This window comes from Artemia sp. Qi Xiang Cuo, chromosome 18 (genome assembly GCF_049724085.1).
Source record: "Artemia sp. Qi Xiang Cuo chromosome 18, ASM4972408v1, whole genome shotgun sequence".
Lineage (NCBI taxonomy): Eukaryota > Metazoa > Arthropoda > Branchiopoda > Anostraca > Artemiidae > Artemia > Artemia sp. Qi Xiang Cuo.
Window position 1 is genome coordinate 60,812,329 of NC_142811.1, and position 19,763 is coordinate 60,832,091.

The 19,763-nt window shown below is 36.8% G+C and overlaps 1 protein-coding gene across 3 annotated transcripts in view; it reads right to left on the reverse strand.

Annotated features, from left to right (window-relative positions):
* Positions 1-19,763, reverse strand: part of LOC148941729 (uncharacterized) — a 91,196-nt gene that overhangs the window by 55,894 nt on the left and 15,539 nt on the right. Inside the window, exons 1-3 of one of the 3 annotated variants that reach the window (XM_089104051.1) lie at positions 18,332-18,503; positions 7,579-7,781; positions 891-985 (exon numbers count right to left, since the gene is read on the reverse strand). In XM_089104051.1, coding sequence (XP_088960177.1) covers positions 891-985; positions 7,579-7,780 — 297 coding nt within the window. In that variant the 5' untranslated portion in view covers position 7,781; positions 18,332-18,503. Of the gene's footprint in view, positions 1-890; positions 986-7,578; positions 7,791-18,331; positions 18,504-19,763 lie in introns of those variants that run through there. The other 2 variants (XM_089104050.1, XM_089104049.1) reach the window with 2 other exon arrangements.

Here is a 19,763-nt window from a genome sequence, read left to right on the forward strand (position 1 = left end):
TATATACTTATATAATTCAATTATTCTACATCGAAATTGGAGCTATTTTAAGGAATATATTTGAGCTAGTTTTTTATTTTGTCCAAGAAATTTCGCTGGTCTCTAGCCTAAGCGTCTTTTCACGGCCACTACACAGCCCAGTGTGGAAGAGCAAGATATCCCGGTATTATTTAAAAACGATCAAAAATTAAATTAAAAATAAATTTTTTCAACTGAAAGTAAGGAGCAACATCAAAGCTTAAAAGAAACAGATATTATTACGTATATGAAAGGGGTTGCCTCCTCCTCAAGACCTTGATCTTTACGCTAAAGTTTTGTTTTATAATTCTAAATAAAGCTTATTATTCTAATTAAACAGCCATTGTGTTAAAGGAATCTTTCTTAAAGAATTAGGACAAAAAGTCAAAAGTATAGCGTAAAGAGCAAGATCTTGTGGAAGGGGCAACTTCTTTCATACACGTAATAATTTCTGTTCTTTTTAAGTTTTGATGTTGCTACTAACTTTCAGTTGGAAAAACTTAATCGTTTTATTTTTAATTTAATTTCTGGTTGTCTTTAAATAATACCGAGAAATCCTGCTCTCTCTCCATGAAAAATTACAGTATTTGTGTATTATACGCCACTCACTCAACTTTAAGATGTGTAAAACTCGAGAACCATTTTCTTCGGTAGTTTCTTTGTTAATTTAGAAACGAATTTGGGCTATATGTTTTCACATTAGGGGGGGGGGGAGTATACCAGGTCTAAATGCTAAATGTGTTAGGTACAATTATTCTGCAAATTATGAAGTGGTTTCACAATTTTGTGTATTATACGCCACTCATTTTCCGCTGGAGGTAAACGCCGGGGGCTAAACGCCTGCCACCGGCAGTTTGCATGCCTCAATTTACCTTTCCTGCCTTGAATAACTGTTTACGTCGAGCTTTTCTCATTTCGGTATAATCAATCATATCTCCAGAGTTTATTTTGTCAGCCACAATTTGATCTGAAATACCGTAAAAGAACCATTATCAACACAGTTTAAAGGCATAAAGGTAGGATTTCTTCCAGGAAGATCATAAGCAATGAAATACTTCAAAGATAATCCTTAATTAAACTTAAAAAATTACCAAGGATGTAGAAGGACTGGAAAATTTATTAGTTAGATTCAGTGTTGCATCCAGGATTTTTTTTTTTTGGGGGGGGGTATAAAAAAAGTAAAAAAAATCACTTTTGTTACATTTCCAAGAGTCGGACAGAAATTTCAAGGAGGGGGTCAAATCCCCTTATTCCCCTGGATTCAGCCTTGGTTAGATTATCCAAACTTGTAAATTTCACAAGTTTGTGAAATTTACAAACTTGTGAATTTATCAATTTTTAGTTTAAAAGCACCCTTTTTGTTTTGAGTTTTTTCCAGATTGAACTTTAAAAGTTCGCTTGAAGCTTGCCATATTCCCCTGTAACAAAAAATAACTTTTTTTTTAGTTTTTTGCCCTTAGTTTTTTCTTAAGGAAAAAATTACTTCGTCTTTTTCTCTATTTTTTTTCTTTAGAAGGCATAAAATCGGCACATTTCTATGGTCTTCTTACTTCTATTTGGAAATTTGGCTCTCTGTCTCAGTCCCCCTCCCCCTAATCAAAACAACTAATTATGGCTTTTAAAAAAACATAAATAGCATCTTTTCTTGAATCCTTGAGGAAGAATCTTAGAGCAAAAAACCAAATAGTAGACTATCAGACTTGTAGACTTTAATAATCTCAAAATGTATCTAATTATTCAAAATTTAAGATTGAAATACTCTTTTGGAAGTTTCTTTCCCACTCCATCATAGTTTCATCTGACGGCAACTTTTTGGCAAAATAAATGTTTTCATTTACAATTTATTTAGCTGGCCCAGAAGAAAGAATTAATAGATAACGATTATGCAGTTTGATGTACATTTGAATCTCATTATATGGTTCACAAACTTTTTAATGTCAATCAATTTATCCAGCCAATAAATTTACGACAAAAACACTTCAGCATAGAAGTGTTTTTAGAAATTCTGCCCGGGAGGAATCCATATTTTTGGAGTGATGAACTCAGTGCAACAAATAGGGTCGTTATGTACTTATAAATAAGTATATGAGACTTAAACTTTTCAAAATTAAGCTTTATAATGATGCTTGCCAAAAGTTAAGGACACATTTCCCACTACTGTGTATTAGTGAAGTGTTATAGCTGTAACGTCAGAATCTTTTAATTAGAGACGTATAGATCTATCATTCAACGAGTGAACTTGCTTGACCAGTTATACCGGCGTTAGACCAGTCTCTGTCATTTGGATACTGCTTGGATATTGCTCCTTGCCAGTAAGTCTGTATTTGATAAAATTCTAAATGAAAGCATAAATCTCACCTGAGAGCGGATTTTATAGCTAAAGAAATATGTCGTCAGTCAGCCAGAAAACGTTTGATGATGGAATGAAGGCACTGGGAAAGAAACTGGATCTCATAATTAACCAACAAAAAGAGTTTGCTGTTACACTGTCGTCGATTTCGAATGAGGTTCAGATTTTGAAAGTCTCGTGATGCGAAGATTGCTAGTCTAGAAAGCCAGCTTGGGGAGCGAAAGTTAATGTGTGATACGATAGAAACGAAACTGCTGGAAATGGAAGTAAAAGACCGAAAACTTAACTTAATCATCTTCGGATTACCGAAAGAGAAAAACCAACAGACAGTTCTCGCGAATGTGTCTACGTTAGTGACATCAAAAATCGAAATTACGGATAAAATCCAAATATCACAGTGCTACCGGGTGCCTCAGAAGTCAAATGCGTCTAGTCGTAAGCCGATAGCCCCTCCAGTTTTCGTAACAGTGTCGTCAGAAAGATATTCAATCAAACTTCAGTTCGATGTCGAAGCTGAAAGGAACTGGGGTCCGAATTTGCACGGAATTGCCACCGAAATTAAACTCTGTTAGAAACGAGTTACTGTCTAAGGGTAAGGAGGTGCGAGAGAATGTATCCGCACAACTCACACGAGTGAAACAAAAAGGGGCCAAACTGTGGCTAGAGTATAAATAAGATTCTGAGTAGCAGTGGGCAAAAGCATAAGAAATATTAAAGGTGACTATTATATAGATATTAGATCAATCCCGCTCTAGATTGATAATTGTTTCGTTTTTGTGTTTGAGAAATGTTGATTTTTTATTTTTATGTGTTATTTAGGCTAGCTCGGTTCAAGTTTCTTTTGATTATTTCTACCCCAGTTATTTTTGTTCTACTTATAACTTTTTAACTTAGGTCTTCTCGAAGAATGATAGGCATAATAGGTTTTCATGACTCGGCAGTGGTACGGGCTCCTTGTCACGCGGGCTTACAGGCATGGGGTGGGATCTTTCGAATATTATTTAGTTGACTTTAAAGTTTGCGGGTGCGGGGGGGGGCCGATAGACTGGTGGATTTGGAGGGAAAACCCCTTAACCTATCTTTACTTTCTGAAACTTTTCATGTTTTCGGTCAAAGAGAAAACAACACTTTTTCTAAAATAAGACCGTCATCGTACATTTCTCCTGATGGAATAAACAAACTTGAAGATAATTCATTGCGAATGGGGTTTGTGAATGTTGAAGGACTCATGAGTTCAATTGATGAACTAACAAATTTATTGCCAGCAAATCAAATTGACATTTTGGGAATTTGTGAAACATTTATTAATGATGAGACAAAATATAATATGAAAATCCCGGGATGTAAATTCATTGATAAGAATCGATTAGTCCATGAAAAAGGTGGCCTTGGGTTATTTTTGAATGATGGAGCGCAGTTTGAGCGACTGTCAGAACTGGAAAAATATAATGTTGAAAAAGTGTGTGGCTGTTGAATGTCGGCTTGGGACTAAAAAAAATCAAGTTTGTGTTGTGTATAAGCCCCCGTCGGCCCCAATACCGCTTTTTTGCAATCTCTGGAGTCTTTACTAGCATCTGTGGACGATAAGGATGTTGTGGTTATGGGGGATTTTAATATAAACCTACTGGAATATAAAGAAAATAACCATACAACAGAATGTATTACATTAATAACATCAAATTCCCAAATTCCTTCGCGTACAATTCCAACGCGTGTTGCATCGACTAGTGCAACTCTCATTGACAACATATTTTTAACAACACCAGCCACATCTTCACAGGTTGTTCCAACGGATTTCTCTGATCATTTTTTGTCAATTTCTTATGTGACATACCAGATTCATAAAATAAAATCCCCAGAAACAGTAACCCGGGTTATTAATAAAAAAAAATCTAGTATATTTCAAGAATAAACTGAATTTTACTGATTGGTCTCCTGTATTTGATGCTGATGAAATAAACTCTGCGACAGATTATTTTTTGTAAGGATTTAATGCTGCATTTCATGAGTCGTGCCCAAGAGTAAAACAAAAAAATGGAAATATAATCAACCCATCCTACCATGGATATCACCCGCCCTTTTGACGTCAATAAAACACAAAAACAATCTCTATAAAACTTTAATATCTTTCCCAAGTGAAGAAAATAGAAGAACTTTTAAAAAATATAAAAACCTACTTTCAAAAATAATACGTAATGCTAAAGTAAAATTTTATTTCGATTCTTTTAATGAAGTAGGTAAGTCCCCAAATAAAAATTGGGAACTAATCAACTCATGCCTAAATCGATCGCGGACGTCTTCTTCACCATCAAACATACGGGATGCCCATGGTAATACAATTAAAAGGGAACTAGAAATGGCAAATCACATAAATTTTCATTTCGTGTCAATCGGGCAGTCAGTAGCTAATAAGCTCCAACGTAATATGTCCCATAGGCAATGTAATTATCGTACGTACCTAGGAAGTCCTTCTGAAAAATCCATGTTTTTAACTCCGGTAACAGAGGAAGAACTTGCTAAGGTTGGTAAGCTTTTCAAGAATAGAAATTCCCCGGGGATTGATGAATCATCGACCAATATTGTTAAAGCCATTTTACCTAGTATTAATAAAGTTATGTGTCATTTAATAAATCTTTCATTTAGATCGGGAACTTTTCCGGATTCATTCAAAAAAGCGAAAGTGTTACCACTATATAAAAGTGGTGACCGGACTAAGTGCTCGAATTATAGACCCATTTCTATTCTTTCGGGTTTTTCTAAACTAATGGAGCGATGTGAATGTATAATTTTCTCTGTTCAAAAGATTATTTTTCAAAAGCACAATATATAAGTGCCATAGTACGCAGGATGCTATATTGACTATGGTACAATTTATTCACGAATGTCTGGACAAAAATGGATCCCGGCGAGTATATTCACAACTTCTTGTATGGCTAAAAACTAATCGTTTGTCATTAAATGCATCAAATTTATCATTTATAGTAGAATTGGGCAGAATACACAAGGAATTTCAACAATATTTGATCATGCTACAGATATTCAAATCCAAACGATAACTTCGCTCCGGTATCTTGGTATTATTATTTATGAAATTATGTCATATAATGAACATTGTAATAGATTAGTGGTTAAAGTTGCTCAGGGGGTTGGTATAATGCAAAGTTTGCAGCATTTTTTTCCGTATGAGAGCATACGTTTAATTTATTTTGCGATGGTTCATTCCCATCTTGCGTATTGTCCTCTGATATATTTGGCAACATTCAGATCTCATGTGAAACCGATACAAATTCTTCAAAACCGGCCTCTTCTAATTTATAGAAATATTTACCATCACCATCTTCGTATCCTAATAAGAGTAAAACTGAAATTCTATATCTTCTAACTAATATTTTGTCTGTTTCACAGATATTCACCCTTAATTCTTTTTCATTTAAGGTAAAATATGACCAGTCAGAAATACCTCTGTACTTTCGTTCGAATAATTTTTTCCCTGTGCAACATGCCCATGCTTATGAAACCCGACATAAATGGAACATTCAGCACCTAAAATTAAGCACAGAGAGATCACGGTTCTCGCCATTATTTTCAATCTTGGGTTCATGGTGTCTTTATCTATCATTTATTGATTGAAACAAATCTCTTCCAAATATAAAAAAAGCAACTTCATTCTATCTTTATAAATAAATTCAAGAATTAATGATATATTAAAAAACTGGGTACATTTGATAATATTATTTTGTTGGGTGTTTGTTTTGCCCTGTGAGCTGCCGGTCATCGGTTACCCTTGCTCGCCCGTTGGTTTTTTTATTGGTGTATTTTCGGTGGATCTTTGCCCGGTGTCGGTGGGTTTGTGGAGTGGGTGCCCGTCTATTGGTGAGTCATGGAATAACTCATATTTATTTTTTGTTGTCAAATAGGTTTATTCCAATTAATGTACCAGGTTTTTGTTATTCGACCTTGTGTCTTCGGCGTTTAGCCTCTATTTATGTTTATTTTGTACAGATATTTTAAAATTAAACCTTGAACCTTGAACCTTGCCCCTGGGAAGATAATACATTCTTTGTCCACTAAAAAATCATGCACATAGGATTTATCCAATGAGATTTTACATCCTCTGTATCGGTAAGGTTTTCAATCAGTGTTCAGCGCTACAGGCAAAACTCAAAGCAGCCATATTACTCAAAAAATATTTCCTTTGAGCTAATTTTAAGTGTTTTCAAATCAGGCATGCTATAACATTTTTGAGGACCGCATTTCCTGAAATTTAAGAAGAAAATTCTGCTTCGTTTCATCAAAACACAAAACTTACTTTCTAATGATGCGTTTTTCATTACAATTGAATATGTTTGACAAAAAAAAGAAATGTAATGGTTTTTCTAACATTTTTGGTGTGGGTAACGGATATTAGCTTCCTGTTCTTTACTACGACTTCCAATCCAAGCTCTATAAGTTTTGGTAGCAATTTTTCAATTATTTCAGAAAATTAATAAATCATTAAATCATTTTTGCCTATCAAAGACACAAAAACTTTTTGCGAAGGGGGGGGGGGGAACAACAATGACGGATAACAATGACCCTCCCCCTCCGATATCCCAAATTTTTCGGAATTTCTAGACAGTTCATTTTTAAATCATTAAATAAAATTTGTTTTTACTCATTTACTCACAATTCAAACACACAAAATTCATTGTACATGACTGACATAGGAAAATATAATAATGGAGACAGGGCATATAGTAACAGGAGTGTAAAAATCCTTTGGCTTTGATACGTAATTTCTGGCACTAGGAAACTATACTAGTAAAAATGAATTTTACAATTCCGAAACAAACCATCATAAATCATGAAAATGTACATTTTAAAAGAAATTACAATTGACTATCGCCATTACCTGATATTTAAAAATAAGAGCTTTTAAATATTGTTGTCTGTTAGCCATCTAGAATGGAAGTAAAGTATTGCAAGCCAGTCTGATTGCGTATAGCTATTGTTGCCAACCAACAACTAGGACTTGCTAACTAAAGCTCACAAAAGTCAAAAAAGTATATGTAAGCTAATTTAAACAAAATGAAAATTTAACGAATTCCAGTTCTGCCTTGACTGGATAATATTTGTAATTTAAGTATTTCGTAATGAAAGTCGGGTATGTCAACTAAATCAGATACTTTTGAGTCTTTCATGTATAAGCACGAAAAGGTTAAAATTCTCACCAAGCGTCTTATTTTTGTATTTTGCTGGAATTGGAATCTTCAGTTCTCTGATTGGAGGTAAAATTTTAATGCTTTCGTCAAGAATTTCTGCTTCATCTTCCATTGGCTCTTCCGTCGGCTTCCCTTCAGAGAAATTGTTTGAATCCGCAACTTCATCAATATAGTCGAATTCTTCTTCGGCGTTAATTTGAATGTCGATCATGCTGAAAAATCTTCAACTACTAATAGCAAAACGTTACACAAATAGACAAAACAATAGTTCAATAAGCCTGATTTACAAAATAATAGTTCAAATAAAAATAATTGATAACTTACTGTCAAAATCTACTGAATATTAAACTCTTGATGGTTTTTTAATCACCAAATCAGTGGTTTTTGTCTCCCTTGTGACCAAAATTATCTGTTTTTTTGTCGGTCCGATTAATAAGTGGCCAAAAAAGGGCCGAATTTTTCACTGAGAGGCTTCCCGATGAAGTTAGGGTAATTTTTAAATACCTGTTTTTTTTTATTTTCTCTGTTACAATCCAATATCAAACCGGAGGATCTAATGTCTACATCAGTGCCAGAATCAAGAGAACATCTCTCTTTTCGCTTAAATTGACTCTTGCAAACACTTGGGCACGATGAGCCGAAATTTTCAAGAAATTTGGTTACCAATAATAAATAACCAATATTGTTTTTATTCTTGGTATTATTTGAAAAAAACTACGTTTTCTAAAGAGTTAAAGAGGCTGAGTTACAAGGTCGAACCTTAAAACGTACAGGGATTAGGAGGCACAGTTGGGGGCTGCCGCCCCCAAACCCCCGCTTTCGCAGCCTTTAAATAAAAAAAAGTTTTTTAAACTGAAAGTAAGGAGCGACATTAAATCTTAAAACGAACAGAAATTATTCCGTATATGAAAGAGGCTGTGCCCTCCTCAACGCCTCGCTCTTTACGCTAAAGTTTTTATTGTTTAAAAAAAGAGTTGTGAGAAAGTCAAACTTTAGCGTAAAGAGCGAGGCGTTGAGGAGGGCACAGCCTCTTTCATATACGGAATAATTTCTGTTCGTTTTAAGATTTAATGTCGCTCCTTACTTTCAGTTTAAAAAACTTTTTTTTATTTAAAGGCTGCGAAAGCGGGGGTTTGGGGGCGGCAGCCCCCAACTGTGCCTCCTAATCCCTGTACGTTTTAAGGTTCGACCTTGTAACTCAGCCTCTTTAACTCTTTAGAAAACGTAGTTTTTTTCAAATAATTTCTGCACGTTTTTGTACAGTTTATTACTTATTATTGCTCCTTGTAACTCAGCCTCTTTAAGTCTTTAGAAAACGTAATTTTTTTCAAATAATTTAAAAAAGAAACTGGGTTTCTTTTTAAAGTTTGAATTCAGTATTAAAAAAATTGTTCTGATGGAGAATCGAACCCGGGTTTCCCGCCTGAAAGTCGGGAGTATAACCGCTAGACTATACAGACACAGCAATAATTGTTTTTTAGTATATGGAAGCTATTTTCGACGCAAGCAAATTCCCAAAAAACTTGATATTTGGTTTTTGAAAAACAGGGAAGGAGTGATCAGATTGAGCTGAAATTGCGAGGATAAGCTCCCAGGCCCTAGGAAAGATTATCCTCCGAATTTCAGCCCGATAAAGGGGGGTTGTGGTCGAAAAAATTAACATGGGCTAATATAGGAAAACAAGGTTTTTCGTAAATATAAATTCGGTGGATAATTTTTTCGGTGTGAAAATATCAAAAGGCCCTAACAGGTCGAATTCTGCTTCGAATGAATCCTCATTCAACCGGATCCGTTGCCAACTGTGGCCTGTAGGCGTGGCTAAGAAAAAAAAAGAAATGAATTTTAAGTGGCTATATTTGGTTTTTTGAAAACAGAATGAGTGATCGGATTGAGCTGAAATTTCGAGGATAAGTTCCCGGGCCCTAGGAAAGCTTAACCTCTAAATTTCAGCCCTATCGGACAACGTTAAAGGGGGGCTGTGGTGGGAGGGTCCAAACTTCCGGCCCAGTTTACCCCATGAAGATAATGTCGGAGGAGGATGAAATTTTGCAAGTTTCTTAGTTTAAGCTTGGGCTACAAAATGCGATTACCGCCGTCTCTCTGCGACCTCTAGGACCTGAAATCGCTTAACATTGTGGTGGGTCGCCTCTTTATAGAGGCACAAGTGTGCCTCCTTGATTCTCAGCATTTCTCTTGCTCAGACTTGCAGCTCCAAATACAGGCGATACTGTTTTTGCAGTTCCTGTGGCAGAGGTCAATTTACTTAAAATATTACTTAAACATCTCCACATACAAAATTTAGTGCCAAAAAGAAAGTATTACAAACAAAATTAATTTTTTATAGGAATTATGGAAAAATCCTCCAAGGAAAATTTCAAACCTGGAAACCTTCCTCACGAAGAAAAATTCTTCGCATATAAATTCCCCCAGCTAATAAATGCCTGTACACTTCCCAATAACCAATACTATGTCAAAAATGCACAATTTTTTTCAACGTAGGGGAGAGTCGGGAACCTTGGGACAAGTTCAACTTAAAGCTCAATATCTCTTATATTTAAAGTCCGATTTTCTTGTGTCAAACATCAATCTGTGGCAAAATCATTTGGCTTTTACTGGGATTTTTTCAGATTTTTATTGCTCGCAGTAAAATTAGTAGGACTTTTTTTTCAGAGGGTCCTATTTTGTCCCAGAGTACCATTGTGCGGGTACTATGGGTCAGGGTGGTGGGTACTTTGGGACACCATGATAAATCAATTAAAACTTCATATATTTTGTGGTATAAAACTGTAAAAATACAATAAACTTATTTAAAAAATTATTCAACAGAGTAGTTAGTCAGCTCTGCATCAAAGCTGATCATCTTGGCAATGTGATTAGTTCCACCCGAGACCATTAGAACTGGCAATTTCATCACTACTTCTGAGCTATCGACAAACGCTTCATCGCGCTCTTTCGGAAACGTAAACCTCCATGCTGGACCGCGTCGTTTCAAAAAATTTACAGTGTAGCCATCTGGCTCGGCCTGAAGCACTTCACCAGTGTAGAATTTCGATCCCTTTTTACCCTTGTACTCGACTAGAACAAAGTCACCAGAACAAATACTGGGAGTCACAGACTCCTCCTCCGCCAATCGGAAATCTTCAGAGCAGAACGAGTCATCAGAATTGTCGTCTCCCTCAAAATCTCCTGGTCCTGCTTCATCGCCGCTTTCGTCACTGAACTTCAGCAACCTCTCGGTAGTTTTCTTCTGAATCTTCGGCTTTTTGGCAGGAGCCACTTTCTTGCTTTTCTTGAGATCCTTCTTCTCTTTTTTTGCCTTCCTTTCGTTTTCTACAGCTTGGATCGAGTCTTTCACCGGTGTAGAACTCAATATCTTGGATACTCTAGGCTTCCTGCCTGTCTTTCTGTTTGTAGCTTCCCTTCTTGGCAGGGGTATAATATCTTCTGGCACAACAAACGAGGTTTAATGGATTGTAGTACTGGGACTCTGGCTCAACCGAAGCTCATGCAGATCTGGTAAATTTTGGTTAAAAGTAGCAGACTGATTCCACAGCTCAGTAGTATGTTCTCGTCGCAAAGCAGGAAGAAAGTCAGACTCTTGCCACACTCCAGTATTCAGCGGAAAAATTCCAGGCTTTGGAAATCCGCTAGTGATGTTAGTCTGAGAGAACGCCTTAGGAAAAGCAGCCGCCAGTAATTCATCGATCTCATATTCCGTCACTGATCGACCCGGGTGAAGTCTCAACCAGTTCTCCATTGCCTCTGACCAGTAAGTCTTTAAACGTCCATAAACCGAAAAGCCCCTTGTACCCTTGTCCTTGTACCCTTTTTACCCTTGTACTCGACTAGAACAAAGTCACCAGAACAAATACTGGGAGTCACAGACTCCTCCTCCGCCAATCGGAAATCTTCAGAGCAGAACGAGTCATCAGAATTGACGTCACACTCAAAATCTCCCGGTCCTGCTTCATCGGCACTTTCGTCACTGAACGTCAGCAACCTCTCGGTAGTTTTCTTCTGAATCTTTGGCTTTTTGGCAGGAGCCACTTTCTTGCTTTTCTTGAGATCCTTCTTCTCTTTTTTTGCCTTCCTTTCGTTTTCTGCAGCTTGGATCGAGTCTTTCACAGGTGTAGAACTCAATATCTTGGGAACTCTAGGCTTCCTGCCTTTCTTTCTGTTTGTAGCTTCCATTCTTGGCAGGGGTATAATATATTCTGGCACAACAAACGAGGTTGAATGGGTTGTAGTATTGGGACTCTGGCACAACTGAAGCTCTTGCAGATCTGGTAAATTATCGTCAAAAGTGTCAGACTGATTCCACAGCTCAGTAGTGTCTTCTCGTCGGAAAGCAGGAAGAAAGTCAGACTCTTGCCACATTCCAGTATTCAGCGGGAAAATTCTAGGCTTTGAGAATCCGCTAGTGATGTTAGTCTGAGAGAAGGCCTTAGGAAAAGCAACCCCCAGTAACTCACCGATCTCATATTCTGTCACTGCTCGACCAGGGTGAAGTTTCAACCAGTTCTCCATTGCCTGTGACCAATAAGTCTTTAAAGGTCCATAAACCGAAAAGTCGAGAGGCTGCAACCTTGATGATTTGTGTGGCAGGAATGTAAGTAAATGTGCTCCCTTTTCTTTGGCCTACGAAATTGCTTCGTCACTGTTGTAACTTTCATGATTGTCCATCAGAATCAAGAGAGAATTTTTAGGAGATGGGTTGATCTACGATACAAAGTGCTCCAAATACAGAAAAAACAAATCTTTTGTCATCCAAGCATTTCCAGGCCTCCCACTTGCTATTCCATCAGTTTGTGGGGGGGGGGGGCGCTATCAAGGAGCCGTTCTACAAAACCTGCTCGTGTGAAAATCAGAAAGTCTGGAATAAATCCTCCCATGGCATTTATAGTGCCCACCATGGTCACCAGCTTTCCTCTCTCTTTGGAAGTTGTAGCACCAAGCTGCTTTACTCCCTTCGGGTTCAGCACTCTTTGACACTTGGTCTGGACATTCGTGAGCCCAGTCTCATCAAGGTTGAAGATCTGGCTAGCAGGGAACTTGTATTTTGAATACAACTCTCCGAGACTCCTTTAAAAAGTGTCAAGAGAAACACGATTGAAACCAAGATTTCTCTGGATACTTGTAGGTTCCAGCCTTGGAAGCGAAATCGAAGGATGCTTTCTTAGAAAGCCATACAACCAGTCTTTTCCTGCAGACTTTTCTGTGTCCCAGCTTGACTGATATGCAAGTCCGTTTCGTTTCGCAATAAGCCAAGCAAGCTCTGGCTCTCTTCCTGGAGAGACTATAGTGCATTCGGGCTGCTTGAAGGATGTACTCTTCAAGTTGAAGCTCCTGCCCAACTGTAGATACTCGCCTGTTGTCATAGGCGGGAGTGTAACTAAACTCTTCTTTTTCTTCATCTGTTCAGTTACAAAATGCAGTGGCATATCTGCTAAGAGTTGACCACTTGACATTGTAAACTTCAGCAGTTGCTCGAAGCGGCATCCCATAAAGGTGAGCTTCTGCTGCTTTCTTCATGTCCTCCTCCTTTTAGACGTAAAGCGACGGATCAGCTTTCCTCATTTTTGGCATTCTAAAACGAAAGAGAGATTTTTTAGTTTATATATTTAGACTAGGTTGAAGTTACTTTAAGCTTACATATTAGGTGAGATTTCAATTTAGTTGAATAATTATAATGTATGGGCTTTAAGATTGAATATAGTTTTATGGAATATATAAATAATATAGGATTTTGTATGATATAAAGAAAAAAATTATAGAGTTTAGATTTGAAGTATTTGAGACTTAGATTGTAGGTTTTAGAATTGAGGTCTTAGATTTGAATTAGTGGAGTTTATTTAATGAAAAAAAAATTGAGTAAATTTTTAGGGAATGTAGAAATAGCATAGGATTCTTATGAATTTTATATTATAGATTATAGATTGGAAGTCATTTCTTAATGAATGTTGGAACATATTTTAAACTAGTGGAATTTATTTTATGTGTTGAGGGGGATACGATTGGCCTGTATTGTAAAATATTTGATTTTTGGGAGTTTTTTTAGGATTGTTGTAGCTACCTAATAACACAAGGCCCATCGAGAGTAGAAAAACAAAAGAAAGAAGTCAACATAAGACAAGAAGCATACTCTTGAAAGTTCTCTAGGCTAAAGCAACCAAGGGTACGCTGGGACACAATGAACTGAAACTGTCCCAGTGTACCCCAGAACACGCGTCCCCGAGTACCCTAACAGTACGAACTTACGAAAAAAATTAGATCAGCCACTAGACGGTAGAAGAACACAACAAAATCTATACCATCGAAAAGCTCATAAATTTCTCTATCTAATGGGCAATAAGCAATTGTCTAGAAGCTGCTTACCTAAGAGTACCGTAGAATTTCGCAAAGCAAAAATATTTTTTCAAAAACCACATAAAAAATTCTTCCCTAAATTTTGTGATAGAAAGTTGCACATGCGACCACTATACTACATCAACAGATAGTGCAAGAGATAGTTCAAGCGTTTGAGGTGTGAGTAGCGGCAGATTTTTAGCTTGAAGTTTTCTGTCTAAAGTATACGTGTCTCAACGTACCCTCGTCCCAACGTACCCGACTCTCCCCTACAGCTCTTCACCCAGGGGATGTGGGAGGGGAGGTCACGTCATCCCCAAAAGCATAGTTTAAAGACCTCTCCAGTGTTCGAAACGAAATTGCTTCATCAAAATTTTTACTGTACAACTTTGGGGAAGAAGAGAAAGGCGCATGAGGGAGGGGGGGGGCAGTTGCTCCCAATCTTTTTGATCAATTAAAAATGACGCTAGAACGTTTAATTTCGACTTAAATTAACCCTCTCTTGATGATCTTGGACGATTTGTTTGATATGATCACTCTTAGGGGAATACAAAAAACACACGCAACTATGACCTTTCTTTAGGCAAAACATACAAAACTTCTCATTTTTGTAGATGAGAGTTTAAAAAATGTCTGCACTAGGACTCACTGCCACGCTAAGTCTGAGGATGCGATTTTCAATCAGATTTCAAACATTTTCACAAATCAGGCAGATTTCTCATGCACATAGCTTTTGATAGGTAATATTAAACTTATGGAGTTTCATATATTTGGAATCAGCATAAAAAGCCAATTCTTTTGATGGATCTCCTATTGATATCAAAAATATGTTTTTAGAGTTCCAGTTGCTATTGACCTATATCCATATCAAGTAGTTGCTATATCCAAGTGTTATTGTTACAACCAACTGTTTGATAATTTTCAAAGACTTCTATTGATCCCGAGCCAAAATCAAGAAATGTATGAAACGTCAACAACAAAAAAATGATGAAAAGGGAAGATAAACAAATCAATGCATTTTGCTTTCAATGATGCTAGACGACAGACAAGCAAAGAGAGAAGCAAATTTCCTTTTGGGAATGTGGGTGACGGTTCTAGGTGTTTACCCTCCCCCCCCCCCCGGCGATTACCTCCCAGGAAAATAATCCCCCAAGGAAAATCCCCCCGCGCAAAACACCCCCCAGGATACAGTTTCCCGTGGAAAATACCCCCCCCCCCCCCGTGGAAAATAAGGCTTTTCAAAATTGAGAATTTTTTTTAATTTCCTTAGGGGGAAGGAATTTTGGAACTTCTGTATTGTGCGCCACTCACTCAAGTTTATGCTGTGTAAAATTAGAGAACACGCCAGTTTTTTCGTTAGTTTCTTCGTTATTTTAGAAATAAATGTGGGCTACAGATTTGCACATAAGGGGGGAGGATAAAGTAAAGCAGGTCTGCATGCAAAATGTGTTCCGGACAATTTGAGCAGCTACAGCCTGATTTGCCAATTCAGGAAGTCCTTGAATGAATCAAACCGGAGTTGTGCCTGCAGATTCTGGAAGACATGGACATGAGTCATGACACACCTTATCACAACACATCTTACCAGAAATTCACCTTACAAACACCTTACCAGAAATTCAAGGAGATACCACCTACACACCTTACCAACGCATATAGTTGCTTAGAGAATTAGACCAAACAATTCAGTTTGGTCATCACAAAAATGCTCAGAGACTCAAAGTTTTTCATATAAGACATCCAAGGACAACAAAGGCATCAGAGTGACAGCACTACAAAAAAATGGAAGTCCTTCAGAAGCCAAACCATCTTCACTTCTTTCCTTCTTTGTCCAGTTTTGTAATACAATTTTTGAAACAAGCCCTGATTTTGGTAAGTGTCTGTTTTGAAATTTCTCTGTTTTAAGTGTCTGTTTTGAAGTGTCTATTTTGAAATTTTTGCTTTAAGATAAGCCATCCTACAAAATTTTTTTATAGATGGCAGGAACCTTACTGTGTAGTTTCTCAGAGTCTGTTTTTTATTGATTTGCCAGAACACATGTTTACTTAAAAACAGTAAGATATTAATATTAAATTAAGTACTGAATTAAACCTGTGAATTATACGTGTGAATCAACTTTGATTCATGCTGTTAATAAAAATTGATGCACCTTGTGTGACAATAAAATGATGTCTTATAGTGTTACATCAAACTGAAGAGGACACACAACAATTTTTGATTGATTATAGTATTCTCCCAAATACAATGTTTTGCCTGGACTGTCAAAAGAATGTAATTTTGATCCAAAAAGATGTGCATTCCGCTGTGTGAAAACCCGAACAAAGCAATGTGGTCATAAAGTTATAAAAAAAATATGCCATTTTCTACAGTCATCATACAGGGACTTGGTGCCATAATTCACAGCTCTCTTATCAACAAATAGAAAAAATGATGCTGTTTTTTCGCAACATGAGTAGAGAATCCCATATTCAACAATTCATTATTGATGAAATTAGTGTTACAATATAGACATATGTTTAGTTTAGACGTATGTGTGAAGTTGTAGACAAGCAGAGTGTGAAATTCGGTAGTAGAGGGAAGATTTTTGAAACTGACAAAGGAAAGATTAGAGAAATAAAGTACAACACAAGACATTTCATTGAAGGGCAGTTGGATTTGAGGGAATTGAAAGGGACTCTGGAAATTTTCTTATTCTTTCCAACCCCGACTGGTCAGCAGATACACTGGTTGTTATTATATGGAAGTGGATGCATCCATGAACAACATTAATGTCGGATTGCTTACATTAGATTGAAAACTCAAGGTTTTCAGCACCTGACAGAGAACCATTTGTTAAATTTTGAGGAACCTGTGACTGGTGCACACACACAAAACATTGAACGTCTATTGCATTCAATGTGTGAAGCAATCCCCAAGAGCAGGAGATCTGATGACCACACGGCTAGTTATCTTGCTGATTTTTATTGGAAAACTTCTTTTCCCAATAATGATGCTAGATTACATCATTTATTACAAGAGCCATCTGAGCTCTACAAGGCTAATATTCATCAGCCAGTTCAAAGTTCACCTGGCAGAAGTCAAGGGCCAAATGGAATCATATTTATCAACATATGTGTTATCATCTTGTTGCATCAAATTTCATCAAAAATTAGGTATATTTGCACTTGTCTATTTAATTTAGCTTGGATTAAAGAGAAAACGTTATTTGATACCTTTCTTATGCTCTTTCATAGTTCCATAACTGCTTATAGAGCTAATTGCATCTTGAGCCCTTAAAGGGGCCCCAAAATTATTTCATTTATGTAACCACAAGGAGAAGTTATTAACACTAGTTGAAGTATTGAAAAGTGGTTAAAAACATCATTAGTTTTTAAATAAGTTGTTCAAGAGTAGTATATTCCAAACATACTTATTAATAACAATTCAAACTTCATTTATTAGGCCACTCATATATAAACCATTTTACTACCGTTTCAATTTAATTGTGCTTTTTTTAATGCTGTCAAATAAAATAGCACTGAATTTTGCAACTCAAAAGTTTATCATCAACAATTCAGGGTATTTTCCAATTCAGGGTATATATTTGTACATTAGGGGGGATGGGTGGTGAAGTTCATTGTGCCTTTACCAGGCACAGCGGTGGTGTCAAGTTTGAAGTCATTTCTAGAAGGTTATGTTCAGAGAAGGTTTGACAAAATCTCAAACATAGTAAAATTTGGGAACGGTCTTCCATATACATTGGACCTTGGCAGTAATAAAACATCAGAAGACGTAAACAAAAAACTGGTATATCTTTTGGGGGGAAAATTTGGTCTACTATTTGACACTAATTATTAAATTAGTAATCCAAACGAACTGACCTTTTTTTAAACCTATTCGCCTCTTCTATTCGAGTGTAGTAAGCCTCTTTTCATTGGTTGACTTCTTTTCTTTTTTAACACCGAATAAATGCCTCAATACTAGGACTCTATCATTTGGCTTATACTTCATAAGTCGGTCATTTCAAAATATCTACAATATAAGCTGCGATACTACTTTCCCCTTGTTTCTGCAACTTCACAATCATATACGAAGGAACAATTATCGAATTCGCTTTACCAAGTGCCTAAGCACTGTTCTGTCGTGCTCCTGTCTTTTCATGTGAAAGGGCAATACATGAGTGAAACTGACATAAACCACTTATTCCTGGTAGTAATCAATTTTAAAGAGGGATGTTTTCACTTAATGGATGGCTTTGATCGTTCAAACAAAAATAAAGCCACCATTATTCTTAAGAGGATAGAGTTTTTGCCAAAACGACGAGAGGTATTTAAAGCTATCCTACAAAATCATACCCTATTCACAAGCAAAAGGAATCACATAATTGCGAAATATATGCTATAATTCAGGCAAAAGAATATTTAGAAAAACAAACTACTTCTGAGCAGCTACAGCCTGATTTGCCAATTCAGGAAGTCCTCGAATGAATCAGACCGGAGCTGTGTCTGCAGATTCTGGAAGAAATGGACATGAGTCATGACAGACATCTATTTCGTTATATATGTTGCAACAAACCAGGAGTCAAAAAGCAGCTTCGATGTAGCTTATGTGCTGCTGTAACATGCAAAGGTCATGGTTTCCATTTGTGCCTGATTTGTAATACAGAGACTGATAAAATTCTAAATGAAGTAAGTCCTCAGATTTACCCAATAACAATAAAAACAAATTCTATAATTTTATCAATTTGAAAGTCAATCGACTCTAATCCAATATTGTTTATTTTTCCGTTAAATAACACCATCTCTTGTTTCTCATTGTGAATGGGCTCTTAAAAGTTAACCCCAGGGTGATTCAATGAACATGATTAAATTCGATCTGTTTAACCTTTTCGCCTCACAACGCTTTGGGAACACAAAAGAATTTTCCAGTTGTTTTTTTTTTCAGCCATTCTTCCGTTCAGTCAATACTCGTATCAAGCAGTACGTGGTAACGAGTTCACTCGGCCCAAAAGTAACCAAAACTCTAAAATCGGAATTTTGATAACAAAAGATTGATCAAAAAGCTGCTGGATTTTGAATTTAGCATTAGCCTCCTAGGTTTCAATTTGTAAGAGCCCATGTTGATGGATGAAGTGTGAGATGAAGAGGATAAAGAGTATGAGAAGCTTGAGTCTTTTCTGCATCTTGATATCAAATTCACTGAATTGCACACCTCAACGGGCGAAAAAAAAATCGATTGTGGATGACTATTTTAACAACTTGGAAAGGTTACGGCGCTATTGGAAGCTCTTAGATGTATATTTGGTGCTTGGTGCCGCAGTAGTAGGGGAAGTAAAGGCTTTAAAATTAAAGGTGCTGAGGTTCAAATCTCGCACGGTGCCAGAAAAAATTCTTTTTATTTACAGAAACTGTAAACCTGTCAATGCAAAACTATGCTAGCAAGATCCGGGCTGCGTATGCCCCTTGAATTAGGGAACCGATTTCAAGAACTAGGTTTCTATTTGTAAGAGCCCATGTCGATGGATGAAGAGCGTGAGATGAAGAGGATGAAGATGGATGAAGAGCAAGAGATGAAGAGGATGAAGATGGATCAAGAGTATGAGAAGCTTGAGTCTTTTATGCATTTTGATATTAAATTCACTGAATTGTACACCTCAACGGGTGAAAAAAGATCAAATGTGGAAGACTATTTTAACAACTTGGAAAGGTTGCCGCGCTATTGGAAGCTCTTAGATGTCTATTTGCTACTTGGTACCGGAGTAGTGGAGGCAGCCAAGGCTTTAAAATTAAAGGTGGTGATGTTCCAACCCCGCAAGGTGCCAGGAAAAATTCTATTTTTTTTTTTTAAGAAACTGTAAACCTGGCAATGAC